The sequence below is a fragment of the Myotis nattereri genome (genome assembly GCF_964212035.1).
Source record: "Myotis nattereri genome assembly, chromosome: 8".
Lineage (NCBI taxonomy): Eukaryota > Metazoa > Chordata > Mammalia > Chiroptera > Vespertilionidae > Myotis > Myotis nattereri.
The window spans coordinates 49,366,583-49,383,587 of NC_138083.1; the positions used below are offsets into that span (position 1 = coordinate 49,366,583).

Genomic DNA, 17,005 nt, shown 5'->3' on the forward strand with positions numbered 1-17,005 from the left:
AAAGGAAGAGTCGCATGTCTCTTATTTTAATGAAATCTAGGACTGATTAAGCTTAGAGAGGAAGGCATGGTAGAAGCCAAGACAGTCCTCTAAATCTCTTGTACTAAAACTCTTGAGCCAGTTAACCAAGTTGTGGATGCAAAGGAAAATTTCTTGAAGAAAATTAAAAATGCTACTCCAATGAACACACAGATGATAAGAAAGCCAAACAGCTTTATAGCTGATATAGAAAACAGTTTAGTGATCTGGTTAGATCAAACCAGCCACAACATTCCCTTAAGTTAAAGCCTCATCCAGAGCAAGGCCCTAACTCTCTTCAGTTCTATGAAGGCAGAGAGAGCGTTGAGGAAGCTGCAGAAGAAATGTTTGAAGTTAGCAGAGATTGGTTCATGAGGTTTAAGGTGAGACATCATCTCTGTAACATAAAAGTACAAGGTGAAGCATCCAGTTCTGAGCTGGAGACTGTAGCAAGTTATCCAGAGGCTCTAGCTAAGATAGTTAATGAAGGTGGCTACGCTAAACAATAGATTTTCAATGTAGGCGAAACAGCCTTATATTGGAAAAAAACCATCTAGGACTTTCACAGCTAGAGAGAAGGCAATGCCTGGCTTCAAAGTCTCAAAAGACACCTGGTGACTTTAAAGATGAAGCCAGTGTTCATTTACCATTGCAAGAATCCTAAGGCCTATGAATTATGCTAAATCTACTCCGCCTGCGCTCTATAAATGGAACAACAAAGCATAGATGACAATACATCTGTTTACAACATGGCTTACTGAATATTTTAAGCCCACTGCTGAGACCTACTGCTCAGAAAAAGAAAAAAAATCCTTTCAAAATATTACTGCTCATTTACAATGCACCTGGTCACCCAAGAGCTCTGCTGGAGATGTAAAGATTAATGTTGATTTTATGCCTGCTAACACAACATCCTTTCTGCAACCCATGGATATAGGCAAAGTAAATTGAAAACTTTCTGAAAAGAATTCACCATTCTAGATGCTATTAAGAGACATTCATGGAAGAGGTAAAAATATCAACATTAGCAGGGTTTGGAAAAAGTGGATTCCAACCTTCATGGATGACTTTGAGGGTTTCAAGACTTTGGTGGAGGAAATAACTGCAGGTGTAGAAATAGCAAGAGAACTAGAATTGAAAGAGGAGCCTAAAGATGTGACAAAATTACTGCAATTTCATGATAAAACTAATGGATGAGAAGTTGCTTCTAATGAATGAAAAAAGAAAGTGGCTTCTTGAAATGGCATCTACTCCTGGTAAAGATGACAATGAAGGATTCAGAATATTTCATAAATTTAGCTGATAAAGCAGAAAGGTTTGAGAGGATTTACTCCAATTTTGAACAAAGTTGGTAAAAAAAAAAAAAAGTTGATCCATGCAGCAAATGCCATTGTTATCTTAAAATAACGATGGCACCCCAGCCTTTAGCAACCACCACCTTGCTCAGTCAGCAACGACCAACATCAAGGCAAAACCATTCACCCTGTGGGTCACGACCCCTTTGGGGGTCGAACGACCCTTTCACAGGGGTCACCTAAGACCATCCTGCATAACAGATATTTACATTACGATTCATAACAGTAGCAACATTATAGTTATGAAGTAGCAACGAAAATAATTTTATGGTTGGGGGTCACAACATGAGGAACTGTATTTAAAGGGCCAGAAGGTTGAGAACCACGGCACCAGCAGAAAGATAATGACTCACAGAAGGTTCAGATGATGGTTAGTATTTTTTAGCAATAAAGTGTTTTAATTAAAGTATGTGCATTTTTAAGGCATAATATTGCATACATCTCTTTAGGGTAAACATAACATGAACAGAAAAATGTGTGACTCCCTTTATGGAGATAGCCTCATTATTGTGGTGATCTGAAATGGAACCTGAAGTATCTCCAAAGAATGTCTCAACAGGTCTTCTCCCTCTATGCTTCTTCAGCTCTGTTTTTAACTCTATCATAGGGTTTATCACCGTGATTTATACATTATGAAATCCTATGGAAAAAAGGTTATGTACTTATGTGTTTTCATCTTTGAACAATTTGACTTTCACACCATGAATTCCTTAGAGATTGCTCCTTGAAAAAAAATTTAAATTGCACCAGTTAGCAAAGTCATTACCTAGGTATATTTACATTTTGGTTTTAATTGTATCAACTCAATAGACCTCAGTAATTGTCAATTATAGTATTTCTTGACTTAGATATAAACAACCTGAATCATTTTCAACTAATGTTTCCTTCATTTAAATTCTGTTAATTTTATATTCATTTAAATTTATTTTAATGCTTTTAATAAACTTTAATTAATATTTTGTGCCTTTAAAACCATGTGAAAAATCAACATTTCAAAAGTACATATTACATTATTAAATAATACACTAATTGACATATATATTGAAATACTATAGGTTTTATAGTCTGTTAAATATTGGTAATGATTTTTGTCACATTGACTGGTTTTAGACTAATAACATTTTTATTTGAAAACATAAAGAAACATCGTTTCAAAAGTTGTCCTCATCTATGAAAATAGTTTCCTTCTGGATGGTAAATCCATATAGTACTGAGAGTAAAAGGTGAGGATAGGAGATCAAAATATATAAGACTTTGACCTCGATTGGTATAATTCAAAATGTTTTTTTAAGTATATATTGAATTGAAGAGGGACAGTTCCAAAGATATATAAAGTCCTTAGAGAACCTTCTGGTATGATTTTAAAACATTTTATAATCTAGTATAACACTTGAACTTCCTAACCAAGACAGGTGAGAAGTAGAATTTTATGCTCCTTATGAGCACGATTTCCTGACGTCTCTTTAACATGTCGTAGGGCACACTGAAGTGGATGGCATCACACTAATGATCATCAACAGAAAGCTTAGCACTGTTCTGGAAACCAGTGTAACAATGTGTGCTTGAAGAGGTTGTCTGCATTTCTAAATGTAAATTTTACAGAAGAGCAAACATTTTGTTTGAACTACATCGTCTGTCAGATTGCCCAAGGCTCAGAAGTTAGAGAAGCTCTAGTGCTGGCTGCATATGGATAAGCTACCTATTAGTTTGTTTTCTTGGTTTTTAGTAGGAGAAAACAAAAAGATGGAATCCCTAATATAGGTTCTAATATTTTTTATATTGTAAATAAAGATGCTTGAAAAAGGCCCTCGAGCAGAATAAATGTTTTTATATTCTTTTGTACAACTAGATATGACATACAATGTATCTTATATAGCAGTGGATCACTTTTATATTCTCCTGACATAAATTCTTAAGGAACACAAAATCTTCACTTCTTTTAGACTCTACTTAATTTTGGTAAGATCCTTTGTTTAATTAAAATTAATAACGCTTGAAAATAATATATTTTTCAAATATAGCTTCAATTTACTATGTTAGAACAAAATTTGGCTTAAACGTTACTTGAGTCAATTATCAAATCATTTAAAAATTCAGGAGTTTAACTTTATTTGAAAACATGCTTTAATGTACTTTAAATATAATAAAGTGTGAGTCATTTTTCCAAAAAAGCATTCTCATCTTTCTCTCCAGGGTATTAATCCTCAGATATTGGTCTCTAAATTTTCTTTCCTGTAAGAGGAAGTGAGTACTTTCTGATAGATAGATAGATAGATAGATAGATGTAATATATGTATGTAAATATACATAGTATATGTATGTAAATACACATAGTATATGTATAAATGCACATATGTGTATATATATGTATTTCATATATACATATGTATATTAAAGCATTCATCTTGCCATTTAATTTTGCATGTTTATATGATGAGATAATTACAAGTAGCGAGAAAAACAAATATGAACAAAAGATATGTTGAAATTAACTTTACAGCAATGTGACAAAACTGTAAATTCATTTTGAGAGAGAAAAGAACTCCTCCAGACAGCCTACACAGCAACCCTGAGTAATGGGCTTATTATTTTATGAGGCTAGAAGTCTAGGTCATTACAGATTTTAGAAGGATATGTGACAATATCAAGCTCTTAAAAATGTAGCAACATAGTTATATTTTACAGATATTATTTTACATGACATGGTTCTAATTTTTGGCCATGTATTGATAATCTTAATTCTTTGTATACTACCATGTTCTAATCAACATTGGAGGCATCATCTTCAATTATGGAGGACCAACATTTTTAAAATATGAAATATATCTGTACATTTTTGTGCATTCTGAACACTAGTTAGTGATTAATAGTGCTTCTAGGATGGCATTGTGAGTTATGAGTGGAATTAAGTCTTTTCTCTTCAACAAAATCCTTCCTCGGAAGGTAAAGGCTGTGTGAAAAAGTGGAAACACTGAATAGTGATCAGGTATTTCAAAGACAAAGGAAATACCCAGGCCTGCCCACTCTAGCTATTCTCTCCTTCCTAAGGTTTGGGATGACTGAGGAACACTTGTTAAGTCCACATTCCAGAGTCACAGGCTCACTAAACACTGACAGCTAATCATAGGACTATAGAATGCTCCTCCTTCCCCACACACCTCACCCCCACATTACAAAAGGCCTACTTGCAGAAATTTCTCTTACCAAGTACATCATATTTGGCTCTCAAGAAAAAAATGACAAGGCATACCAAAAGATGAAAAACACATTTTGAAGAGACAGAACAAGCCTCAGAACTAGACATGGCTGGGATATTGGAATTATCAGACCAGGAATTTAGAGCAACTATGATTAATATGCTAAGGGCTCCAACAGATAAAATAGATAGCATATAAGAGTAGGTGGGCAGTTTTAGAAGAGAGATGAAAATCACAACAAAAAGCCAAAAAGAAAAAAGATAAAAAACAATGTATCAAAAATGAAGAATGCCTTTTATGAACTTATAAGTACACCAGACATGGTTGAAGAAAGAATCTATGAGCTTGAAGACATCTCAATAGCAATCTCCAAAACTAAAGGCAAAAAACAAACAAACAGAATATCCAAGGATTATGGGACAACTATAAGAGGTGTGATCCATGCCTAATGGGATTACCAGAAGTAGAAAAGGTAACAGAAGAAATATTTGAAATAATAATGATTGATAGTTTCCCCCAAATTAATGTCAGACACAAAGTTGCAGATTCAGGAAGCCCAATGAACACCAAGCAGGATAAATGTCAATAATGATAATGATAATAATAATAATAACAACAACAATAACAACAACTACTATACCTAGGCATATTATTTTATAGCTATAGAAAATAAAGAAAAAAATTCCTGGAAGAAGCCAGAGAGGAAAAAATATCTTACCTATAGAGGAACAAAGAAATTACATCCATTGTCCCCTCAGAAGTCATTCAAGAAAGAAGAAAGTTGAGAGAAATATTTAATATTATGAGAAAAGAAAACCCTCCAACCTAAAATTCTGCACCTTACAAAATTATCATTCAACAGGGAAGCAAATTTAAAACTTTACCAGACAAGTAAAAGTGAGAGAATTTGTTGCCAATACACCTGGCTTGCAAGAAATGTTAAAAGAGCGCTTTTTTTGTTAGGAGGAAAATAATGCAGGTTAAACTATCAGACCTATATAAACAAAGGAAAAGCATAAAAAAAGTGAAGGTAAAATCAAACGCAATGTGCATTTTTCTCAGAATTACATCCATTGCTTATGTTGACACCAAAATTTTAATGATTTTGTCTGCCAATCAGCAGGTGTCAGTTGCCTTCTGACAATAGTCCTACCAGCATCTTGCATGATGGGTGGGAGAGGTGAGATATTAAATCCAATCAATATTTAACAAAAATTATTGTGAGTCTCCTTGTGCCACAACTGCTATTGTTTGCAGAAGATACCATATTTTAATTTAACTTTTTTCATCACCATTTACCACCCCCCCATACCCTCTTCCACCTCCACTCGCCCACCTCCCCCCAACAATCAGCACACTGCAGAGGATACAATTTTAATAAAAGCACAGAGTCCTAGCTTTCACGGAGCTATTCGTCTATATAATTTTAGGCTGTATCAAAATTCATCTAACAATGGCCAAAATTGAGGACATAATAGAAGACGTTTTGCTCTGTTCTGTATTGTTTTGGGCTGCAGTTAATTAGAAAAGAGTACAGATATCCACAGGAAAGGGGGTAAGAGATCATTTTGTTTAAGCACGCTGGTATACAGCCTATACTGTACACTAAGTTAAAAATATTTCTCTTTCAAGGTAACGGAACTGCACAACATCAAAAATATAACCAGACTGCCTCGAGAGACAAAGAAGCATGCGGTGGCAATTATCTTTCATGATGAAACCTCCAAGACATTTGCCTGCGAGTCAGGTAAGCAATTACAGCCTCGTCTGCGGCTTGAGGAAGCTGAGCTGCTTCTGAGGCCCAGATGGATTAAGATACATCGATGAATAGGGTGGCTCATTGTGATGAGAATGCATCCCAGAAGATTTTAGTAAGAAGCTCGGCGTAGTGATTCTTACAGGCGTTTTGGTGCTTCTTTGTTATCTGTCTGTGTCTGGATTTTGCTCCGAGGTGGTCGGAGTACTCTTAAGGTTTCCATCCAAGCCTGGAGAATTAAGTAAACAGTGCCTGGGAGATGTCGTTAGGGCAAGGTTATGACTTGTATTCTGGTTCTTGCCGGTGGCAGCTGAAGGCATTTGGTCTGGCCATAATCATGCTGCCTTGCAGAAAGTGTGGCCTGGCTCGGCCTGTCTCAGCCCCTTCAAGGTAGGACTTTGAGCAATTGGTTGCTTTCATGGATTCCCACTGTACAAGTAAATATCTTTCAGGTTGAATTTGAGCATCCCAATTCATAAAGTATTGAGACACAGGGAGTTTCTACTTTCAACTTGCAGTATTTTTCATTTTGCAATTCCTGTGCTATGTAATATATTAGTTGTCTTGTTATCATTCTTCAAAGATTTTGCATAATGAGATGGTGCATTCATTTTATAATGGATAGGAGCAAAAAGCAGTCAGACTTGAAAAATATAAATTTAAAATAATAGCTAAGTGTTTAGGAGAAACTTTATTGAGTACTTTAAAAAAATAAACGCTGCCCTAGCCAATTTGGCTCAGTGGATAGAGCGCAGCCTGCAGACTGAAGGGTCCCAGGTTTGATTCCTGTCAAAAACACGTGCCCAGGTTGTGGGCTCAATCCCCAGTAGAGGGCATGCAGGAGGCAGCCAATCACTGATTCTCATCATTGATGTTTCTGTCTCTCTCACTCCCTCTCCCTTCCTCTCTGAAATCAATAAAAATATATTTTAAAAATGTAAAATAAATAAAAAATAAACTTTTTATGTATAGTTAAAGTTTATAGGAGTAAATAATACCAGGTTATGTTATTCTAAAACCAATAATGTCACTTTGCCTAGATCAAATTGCTCACACCTCCTCACCTACATGTATTTCAATTTTACTTAACAATTAGCATTTATCAAAGTGTTCCTCTTTCCTTGAATCTTATTCCTTCCACTATACTTTTCTTCACTCGTCATCTGATTTCATTTCATAATTTAAAATAGACTTTTTGGAGTTTCACAGAAGTCTGCTAACTGGTCATAGGAATCCCCATTCTGTACTAGAACCTGTCCCGACCTTGCCAAGATCGTATCTTAATATCCACATGTATTTGTGCCTCCTTAAAACCATCTTCAAACTCTCTATAACCACCTCACTTTTTCTGAGTTCTGAAATCATGTCTCATATTAAAACCAATGACAATCAGAAAACTGGTTTTCCAAAAAAGATATAGAGTAATTTTCACCACTGGTGATATGTCTCAAGCTTCAAGTTTCAGTACTGTTTTCCATTTTTGAAATGGTACTAAGCCCTGTTGTGGAGACATAGGCAACACTGGAGTAGATTATTTCAGATAAGAACGATATTGAATTATGGTCTGACATAATCCAGAAATACAGGCTGAGTTGTAACCCGCAAGTCTGAAGTTGAAACCTTTTTAAAATTCATTTATTTTATTTTTTGGCAGCAGCGGTAGTTTCATGGTTCATGTAAGACTTTTTGAGAAATGAAGGGCTCTTTGTTCAAAGAGAATGGCCTTAATTTCCAAGATAAGAATTTCTGAAGAGTGAGGCTAAAGCTAGATCCTAATATAAATACAGAAGAATGCTGGTTTAAATTATGATTTACGTGAAAGTATTATTTCTTTGGTTAAAACCACACTTTATGTGCAGCTATAACAGTGTGCTTGAAGCTAGTGACAAATTATGTTTAAGAAACAATGGCATGATTTTTAAAAAAGTCTTCATGGCACTTGCCAATAGAATAGAAGAAAGGACTTGGAACACAAAAAGGAATTTGAAAATCTTTTTCTTGCAAATTATAAAACTCAGACTATAAAGCAGTCAGGGATGTCAAAATAGCAAGAAGATTCAAACCCAGATTAGACGGAGTTCTGGCATTTATTTCTAATGGAAACACAGGTAAAAGTGTAGCCTCCTAATCGCTCGTGGGAATGGGAGTTGTTTCAATTATTTTTGCCAAGAAAACTGGCAACTATTATGAAATTAATATGCATATCCTTGACCCAGTGAACCTCTTTGGAGCATATCCCATATAGAAAATTGTACCAGCACATGAGGGTGTAGGTTTACGCACGTTATGTGTAACAACAACAAAATTCGAAACCAGTGAGTATTTATAAAGGAAATAATTGAACAAACTATGATATATTCTTATCCTAAAATAATATGCAATCACTAAAAAGAATTCTAATTAAACCAATTAACATGAAGACATTTCTATGAAGTTGAGTTCTTCAAACAAAACAACTAGCAATGTATATACTGAATAATCACATTTTGTAAAATAAATGAGAGAGAGAATGGGAGTGTTTTAACAAGCATTACAAGGTAAGGGAAGATGATAATGAGATGGATGGAAAATGAAGATGGGGGAAAAAACAAGCAAAATGGGAGAAGTAAAAAAAATACAATGAACAGAAGAAAATACCCAGCATATAAACTATCCTATTTACATGACACTGTGCATACATGAATGTGCATATGAATGTATCCAATATTTTTAGTTAGTCATCAGTGAAAAGTTAATTAAAATGGCAATGAGATATTAGTATGTACCTATCAGAATGGCTAAAATTTTAAAAAAAATAGTAACACCACCAAAGGCTTGTGAGGTTTTGGAGAAACTGGATCACTCATATTTTGAAGGTGGGGATGTAAAATGCTATAGCCATTCTGGAAAATGGTTGGCAGCTTCTTATAAAATTAAACATGCAATTATCACAGATTCCAACAATTGCACTCTTGGACATTTATCTCAGAGAAAAAATAAAACTTATGTATACACACACACACACACACACACACACACACCCCTACATTGTACAAAAATGTTCACAGTAGCTTTTCTCATAATAATGTCAAATTGGAAAGAACCCTCATGTCCTTCAACTAACTGGGGTGCACTCATACCATGAAGAACTCCTCAGCAATCAGAAGGAACAAACTATTGATCTACGCAGGACATGAACCTCACCCAACCATCTCCTTTCCTCCCATTTTCAGCGGAGGCTCCGCATGCTTCCTGCCCCTCATCTGAGTACTTCAGCTCTATGCTCCCACTACATCCTGAACTTGGACTTCATGTCCCCTGTTCAAAATCTCTCTACTCTGTCAGATATTAAGCGCAATTAAGACATGACCCTGGAGTTCCCAGCACCACAGTGCTAATAACTTGTTGGCTTGATGAATTCATGAATTAGTAAAATTTATATTTAAGTTTTGTTATGGCTATATATTTATCATTCTCTTTTTACAAAGAAATAGTTGCTGTTTTTCCAAAACAAATTTTAGAGACTAATTGGGTAGCACCATGAGAAAAATTTTTAAAATTTCCAAATAATAGATTATTCTGTGTTTGTGATGGTGAGGGGGGAGAGCAAATGACAACTGCTGTGTGTGCATGTGTGAAGGCATGTGCGTGTGTGTGATTTTGTAAGTGTGCATGCAACCATAAATTGCCATTGCCCACCAAGTCTGTTAGAATGATTCTATGAGTACAACATAGTTGAAGCCCTGGCTGCGTAGTTCAGTTGGTTAGGGCATCATTCAGATACCAAGGTTGCATATACAATAATATATGCCCTGGTCAGGGCATATGCAATTATGAACCTATGAATGCATAAATAAGTGGAGCAGCAAATTCTCTCTCTCTCTCTCTCTCTCTCTCTCTCTCTCTCTCTCTCTCTCTCTCTTTCCCCTGAAAAATCAATAACTAAAAATTAAAAAAATAAAACATAGTTGAATACAAGTGAGAAGTTCTGCATTTTTGGCTATTCTTTCAAAAGAGAGTCCTGGATTTTTGTTTGGATTTTTGGGTTTTGAGTTTGGGGGTTGGTTTTTTTGGTATTTTTTAAGTATGTTCAATCTCAAATTAATGTGTGTGTATTGTTTCAACCAAAGTGCTTTTTATTTGCCTTAAAAAAAATCCCTATTCCCTGATTAGTAAATCCTATGAACCATGTGGATTATTTAATTTTGAAAGGACTCAATTTATGCCTAATAATGAAGGAAGGGTCCCTAATTTAAAGGTTCTATACTTCAGGTACTCACCCCAGATTATAGAACTTTTCTGTTTGTGGTAATACAGCTAATTTGATAGAAGTGGGCCAGTAAAACAACTGATAGATTTGAAAGATTATTTACTTCTATAATCAAATATGACTCAGATTGTTAAAAAATAGTTTTTGTAACCCAAATAACAACTAGTTTACATCCAGTACAAAGGAGGAAATCCACTGTACTGTTCTTAAGAAGTTAAATTAGGGTGTGACATTAGGTAAAATATTCACTGCTGCTCAGAGTCACATGGTCTGCAGATAAACACCATGCTTCAGCTTCGAATGATGTCAGTCCAGCAGTTTCGTGAGGAGTCAATTTGCTTTGGGGATAATGGGAGACATTTCTGTTTACTGATTGTTCAGTACAAAAGACAACTCAAATTAAGTTGGAACAACTTGTCTTTCCAGCTGACTCAGTCACTGTGGAATAGTTGCTGGTTTATGACCATCTGGTTCTTAGCTATCCTGCTAAGAGATTTGGAAGAAATCATTAAAAAAAAAAAAAAAAAAAAAAAAAAAAAAAAAAAAAAAAAAACAGAATCTAGTGGCCTTATGTGATCTGAAATGTGTTGGGATTTTGAAGTTATTTCTTCAGAGGAAGTGAAACACTATATGGCAGTGACAGTGTAATGAGATTTTAAATTTTCAATGCTCTTCGAAGACACTCATTGAATAAAAATACCAAACCTTTAGGTGCACCCTCTCATGAAAAGATTAAATTAATTTGGTGAAATCTGGGCACGATTGTCAGGTTGCCAAGATAAACAAATCAGAGACAGAAATGAGAGGAGCAAAATTTGATAAGACTTGATTACCTTGCGGTGTCTAGGCGCTAAAGTGCCTTGGAGGTGAGTTGAGATGGTCTGGGAGATTCAGTTCCTGATCAGGCACCCAAATTGTGGCTGAGGTGAGTTGATTCCACTTACGTTGAATGTGACTGTGCATCATCCCTAAAAGAGCTTCTTTGATTTGGGATATTGGAAACAAAGGTTCCAATCAGGTTATATATTTTCACCGTTAGAGGAAAATATATAACATGATTAACAATTAAATTAAGTATGTACAATTAAGTGAGACATGTATAATACTGATGTATCCTGGTTTGATCACTCATGAAAGACAAATAAACTCTAGAAATTGATGGCTTGAGAATAAAGTCTAGTTCATGGCCTGTGTCAGCACTCTGTCTTCCCATCACCCATTCTCACCTCCAGTATGCTGCCCTTCTGACTGGGCTGCCTCTGCGTTCTCTGCCCATCATGTCATACAATAAAGCATTGGCTAACTCTCATGCCCTTCCTCTGAGCCAACCAACTAGATCCCCCCAAATCAATCAAGCTCCAGAAAGTACTTTTAGAAAGAACTACTAGATGTGCAAGAATTTACAGTGTTTTTCAAGTTTTATGAACAATTAACATCCATGGATGTCAGATGGAAAATGGTTTGATAGGGAGGCATCCTTGTCATTCCTAATTCCTGTATATTAAGAAAATGTACTTTTGCTTTACTTTCAGAATTTCCATAAAGAAATTACCTTTGATGTGTCACTCTAAAATTATACCATATGCTATTCCATTATACAGAACTGTTGTAAGAAATCAAACAGTGTATAATTGGGTGCCAGGCTTTTTGAAATCCTAATGCAGAAATAGAGTTTGAATATTTTTATGGGGAAATAAAACTTTTATTTGAAGTGTTGAAGGAAAACTTAAAATTTGAGTATGTTTCTTAAGTGGCAACTCATCTCAGTAAACTAAAAAAAGTTTTTTTTAATTTAAACTTTCTAAAAATGTTTTAGACAGTTACTATCCAATAGGGCAATAGGCCTCAAGACTAGATTTATTTTTTTGCCAACTTGTCCGTTATGTGTTCATGTATTTGTAAAAGGTTCACTATAAACAGAGTAAGAAGAGGTTATAGTGACAAGTCCTGCGGTAGCACAAAACAAGGTTTTGCAATAAAAAGAGATTGTAGTGTATTGAATTGTGCCCCTCTCCCAAAAGAATTTACCACCCAACCTTTGTTACTTTATTTGGAAATAGGATGTTTAGAGTTGCAATCAAGTCAAGATGGAGTCATGGTTAATTAGGGTCTCCCTAAATCCATCCAATGACTAGTATTTTTATAAGAGAAAGGAAAGGAAAATTTTCAACAGAGGCATGAGGGAAACAGAAGAAAGCTCTGTGAAGACAGAAGCAGAGACTAGAGAGATGGAACTACGATCAAAGCAGCCCAGGACTGCTGACCTCCTCAGAAACCAGGAGAGGCCTGGGCAGTTCTGGCTCAGGGACTGCTAGCACCTTGATTTCCATCTCCCTGCCCACAGAGCTGTAAGGGAATCATTTCTGCTGTTTTAAACCACCCAGTTTATGATAACTTATTATGACAGTCCCACTACTAATACAGGGCTCTTCCAAATTAGTTTTTATTTAAAATACTAGAGGCCCAGTGCACAAAAATTTGTGCACTCGGGGCGGTTCTTCAGCCTGGCCTATGCCCTCTCGCAGTCTGGGACCCCTCAAGGGATGTCCACCTGCTGGCTTAGGCCCGCTCCCCGGGGGATCCGGCCTAAGCTGGCAGTCAGACATCCCTCTGGCAGCCCGGGAGCCCTCAGGGGATGTCCACTTACTAGCGGGGAGCAGGCCTAAGCTGCAGTCGGACATCCTTAGCACTGCTGAGGAGGCAGGAGAGGTTCACGCCATCACCACTGTGCTGGCAGCCATCAGCCTGGCTTGTGGCTGAGCAGAGCTCCCCCTGTGGGAGTGCACTGACCACCAGAGGGCAGCTCCTGTATTGAACATCTGCCCCCTAGTGGTCAGTGTGTGGCATAGTGACCAGTCATTCCCAGTTGTTCTGCTGTTAGGGTCAATTTGCATATTACCCTTTTATTATATAGGATATCATTTGTGGAAGGCTTTCAATGAGTTTCAACAGAAAGGTGGAGAGAAAAAGGAATTCCATATGTAAATGCAAATCAGAAATTATGAAATTCCTTGTTTTTAAAGTAGTTGGGGAGTAGGGGAAAAAATGAAAATAGCTGAGACAGGGGTTCAGGAGTTTGGACTTTGTTATGAACACACATGGGGTGAGTTCAAGTTCTTTCTTTTTAAATTACATGTTCTACAAATTACATGTTCTTTCTGACTCTAATAATAAGACTGACTTTATGTCCTGAAAGTACTTAGAAATAAGTACTAAGTAAACTGTAACATTTAAATGCATAGTTTAGCTTACAAGAAAGAAAGGAGGTGCCACAGAAAGCTAAAAGTTTTCAAGAGGAATGAACTGGAGCTCAAGTGAATGGAGCTGGAGCCTGGGCTCATCTCTGTAATGAACGTGGAATATGGGTGCGTCTTCATAGCTGTGACTGCCAGGCAGGAGACAATGCTATGGCTTCCACAAGTTGGGGAAAGAGAACTACGAGATGTCAGTAAGAAATCCTATATAATGAAAGGATAATATGCAAATTGACCATCACTCCAACACACAAGATGGCTGCCCCCATGTGGTCAAATATGGCCACCACAAGATGGCCAGCAGGGGAGGGCAGGTGGGAGCAACCAGGCCTGCAGGGAGTGTAGTTGGGGGGGACCAGGCCAGCAGGGGAGGGCAGTTAGGGGCAATCAGGCTGGCAGGGGAGCAGTTAAGTGTCAATCAGGCTGGCAAGGGTGTGGTTAGGGGGTGATCAGGGTGGCAGGCAGAAGTGGTTAGGGGCAATCAGGCAGGCAGGCAGGCAGGCAGGCAAGCAGTTGGGAGCCAGCAGTCCTGGATTGTGAGAGTCCTGGTGGGATTAGGCCTAAACGGGCAGTCAGACATCCCTTGAGGGATCCCAGATTGGAGAGGGTGCAGGCTGGGCTGAGGGACAACCCCTCTGCACCCGGCCTCTAGTTATTAAAGAAAAATATTCATGTGCTAGCAAAGAAGAATGACTAGAGAAGGCAAGGCTTGTAGGCAAGGCTTCTGGGACAACCTCAATCCCACACCTGCCCACTGACATTCTGTGCCATTAATTATCTGCATGATCCCAGATACCACAAGCCCAGGGATTTCTCTAAACTGATACAGAAATGGCAATCCTCCTTCAGCAGCACCTGCCTCGGAATGCCCATGTGTACCTTCTGAAATAGGGGTTTGTCGGCAGAGATGACCAAAGTCATAAGCAAACAAGCACCAAGGGTGAAAGTGATAAAATAGACCAATTATGTACAAGGATGATTGTTGTAGTGCCTTCTGTACACTAGAAAAATTAATGAGCTAAATTATACATTGGCTTGTCATTGATTAAAAAAAACTAAATACTCTTCGGTAGTTAAAACTGATGACCGAAATTGTGTTTATCGACTTGAAAAGATGCAGATTAAGTGAAAAAATGCTGTTCACAAAATATGCCATAAAAGCCCAGTATTTTGAATATGCACGCATACACACACATATATGCACACACAAACACACAAGTATTTCTGTGTCATAAACACAACACACTGAAAATTTGTATCAGGGACTTTACCTTTGTGAGCAAATATCAATGAAATCCCCTTTATTTCTTCATACTCTAAAAGTTACTTAATTAGCATGCATTGTTTTATTATTTTATGTCATATTAAAATATCATACATAGATAACCATCTAAACAATAGTATTACCAACACCCTGTGAACTACCAGTCACTTTAAGAAATAAGTAAATCAAATACAGAAAAACATGAGACGGGTACTTTTGCTACAATTATATCAGTCCCTAGAATTACATTGTAATGCTTTGCATGTTTGTATGTAGTAAACATTTGTGATGCATATTTATTTCTGAAAATTATAGGGGGTGTTTTTATGTAATATTGAAATTTACATAAATATATTCCATACCGCATTCTTTGGCAAGTCACCATTTTTCCTTGTTGTCATATTTGTAAACTTCTACTTTGATAAATATGGTGCTAGTTCATTCACCTTATGTTGTTACAGGGTTATACCATGCTGTATTTCTGATAGCTGTTATATTCTTTTTAAAAGAAAAGGGAGGGGCAGAGAGAGAGAAACATTGATGGGAGAATGAAACATTGATTGGCTGCCTGCACATTCCCTATGGGGCCTAGAACCTGCAACCTGGGCATGTGTCCTGACCTGGAATTAACGGGCAGCGTTTTGGTGCATGAGACGACACCCGACCAGCTGGGCCACAAAGGCCAGGGCAATAGGTTACACAGCATTCTTAACACATGTTTGCTCGCTCAAAGTTGGCATCCATGAGTATCCAATTGCATGTTCTTTTCCCGTAAACAATTAATAGAATGAACTGTTTTAACATATTTCCTGCAAAGTCATGGTCAGACATATGCTCTGGAGCCAGATGTCTGAGTTCAAGTCCTCAGGGATTCCTCCCTCCTCTGTAAACAGGGCCAGTAACAATTTCACTGCATGAGTTTATAATAAAAATGTAATATCAAAGGAACAAAACCCAGCATATATTACATATTTGACAAATGACAGTTAATAGAGGGTGGGGCAAAAGTAGGTTTACAATTGTTCATATGGAAAGTAATTATTAGTAATTAATAAATAAGAAAAGAATAATTGTTATGCATATCCACAACTATAAACCTACTTTTGCCTCGCCCTGTATTATCACCATTTTTATTTCGAGTTAACTCCAGTTGGGCACCTGGCAGCATTATCCTGAATAGACTTTTAAATTCATTTTTCTGTCATATGTAGGATTTCCACAACTGTATTCACAGTCAAGACAGGTCTGTGAATTTTTTATACTTTCCTAGACAGGCTCTGGCCTGAGGATATTGTCAGTGTTCATGCAAAAAAAAAAAAATGTCCAAGTGTTCCTGATTTTAAGCTCTAGAACAGTTAAAAAACAAATGAAATCCTAGTTTCACGTTGCTTTTGAACCATTTGTAGCAGCAGACATTTCCAAGCAGCACTCTGCAAGCTTTATGGCCACATAGGCATTCTAAGTCTACCTGAATGCATTCTGGTCATTTCCCTTTCCTGGAGCACAGTCCACTTCACCCCGACTTTCAGATTCCTCTCCTCCTGAACAGGCAGCGACTGCCTGGGTTCAAGGCTGGCTCCTCACTTTTTAGTGGTGTATTTGGGAGCAGGTGACCTTCCCTGCAAAAACTTTGGTCTTGACATCTTTCAAAGGGTCATTAGAGAAAGTACTAAAAGTGGTCACCACTTACACAGTGACCGGCGCTAATTCCTTTCATCTGTATACACATTCTCATTTCTAAAATTTTGTACTGATCTATCTTCTTCTTCTTCTTCTTCTTTTTCTTTCTTTTTTTTTAAACTGTTTAGAGTGTTTAGGAATGTATATATTTTCCAGTCTTGTTTTATGGAGGATACTGGCAAGTGACTATGAGGAAGTGGGGAGCAAGTCCAGGACTTATGTGGCATGCCTG

At 37.0% G+C, this 17,005-nt stretch overlaps 1 protein-coding gene across 1 annotated transcript in view; it reads left to right on the plus strand.

Annotated features, from left to right (window-relative positions):
* DOK6 (docking protein 6) overlaps positions 1–17,005 on the plus strand; it is a 236,739-nt gene that overhangs the window by 91,770 nt on the left and 127,964 nt on the right. The window contains exon 3 of the mRNA XM_081097857.1: positions 6,203–6,317. Within this exon, the coding sequence (XP_080953983.1) occupies positions 6,203–6,317 (115 nt within the window). The remainder of the gene's footprint in view (positions 1–6,202; positions 6,318–17,005) is intronic.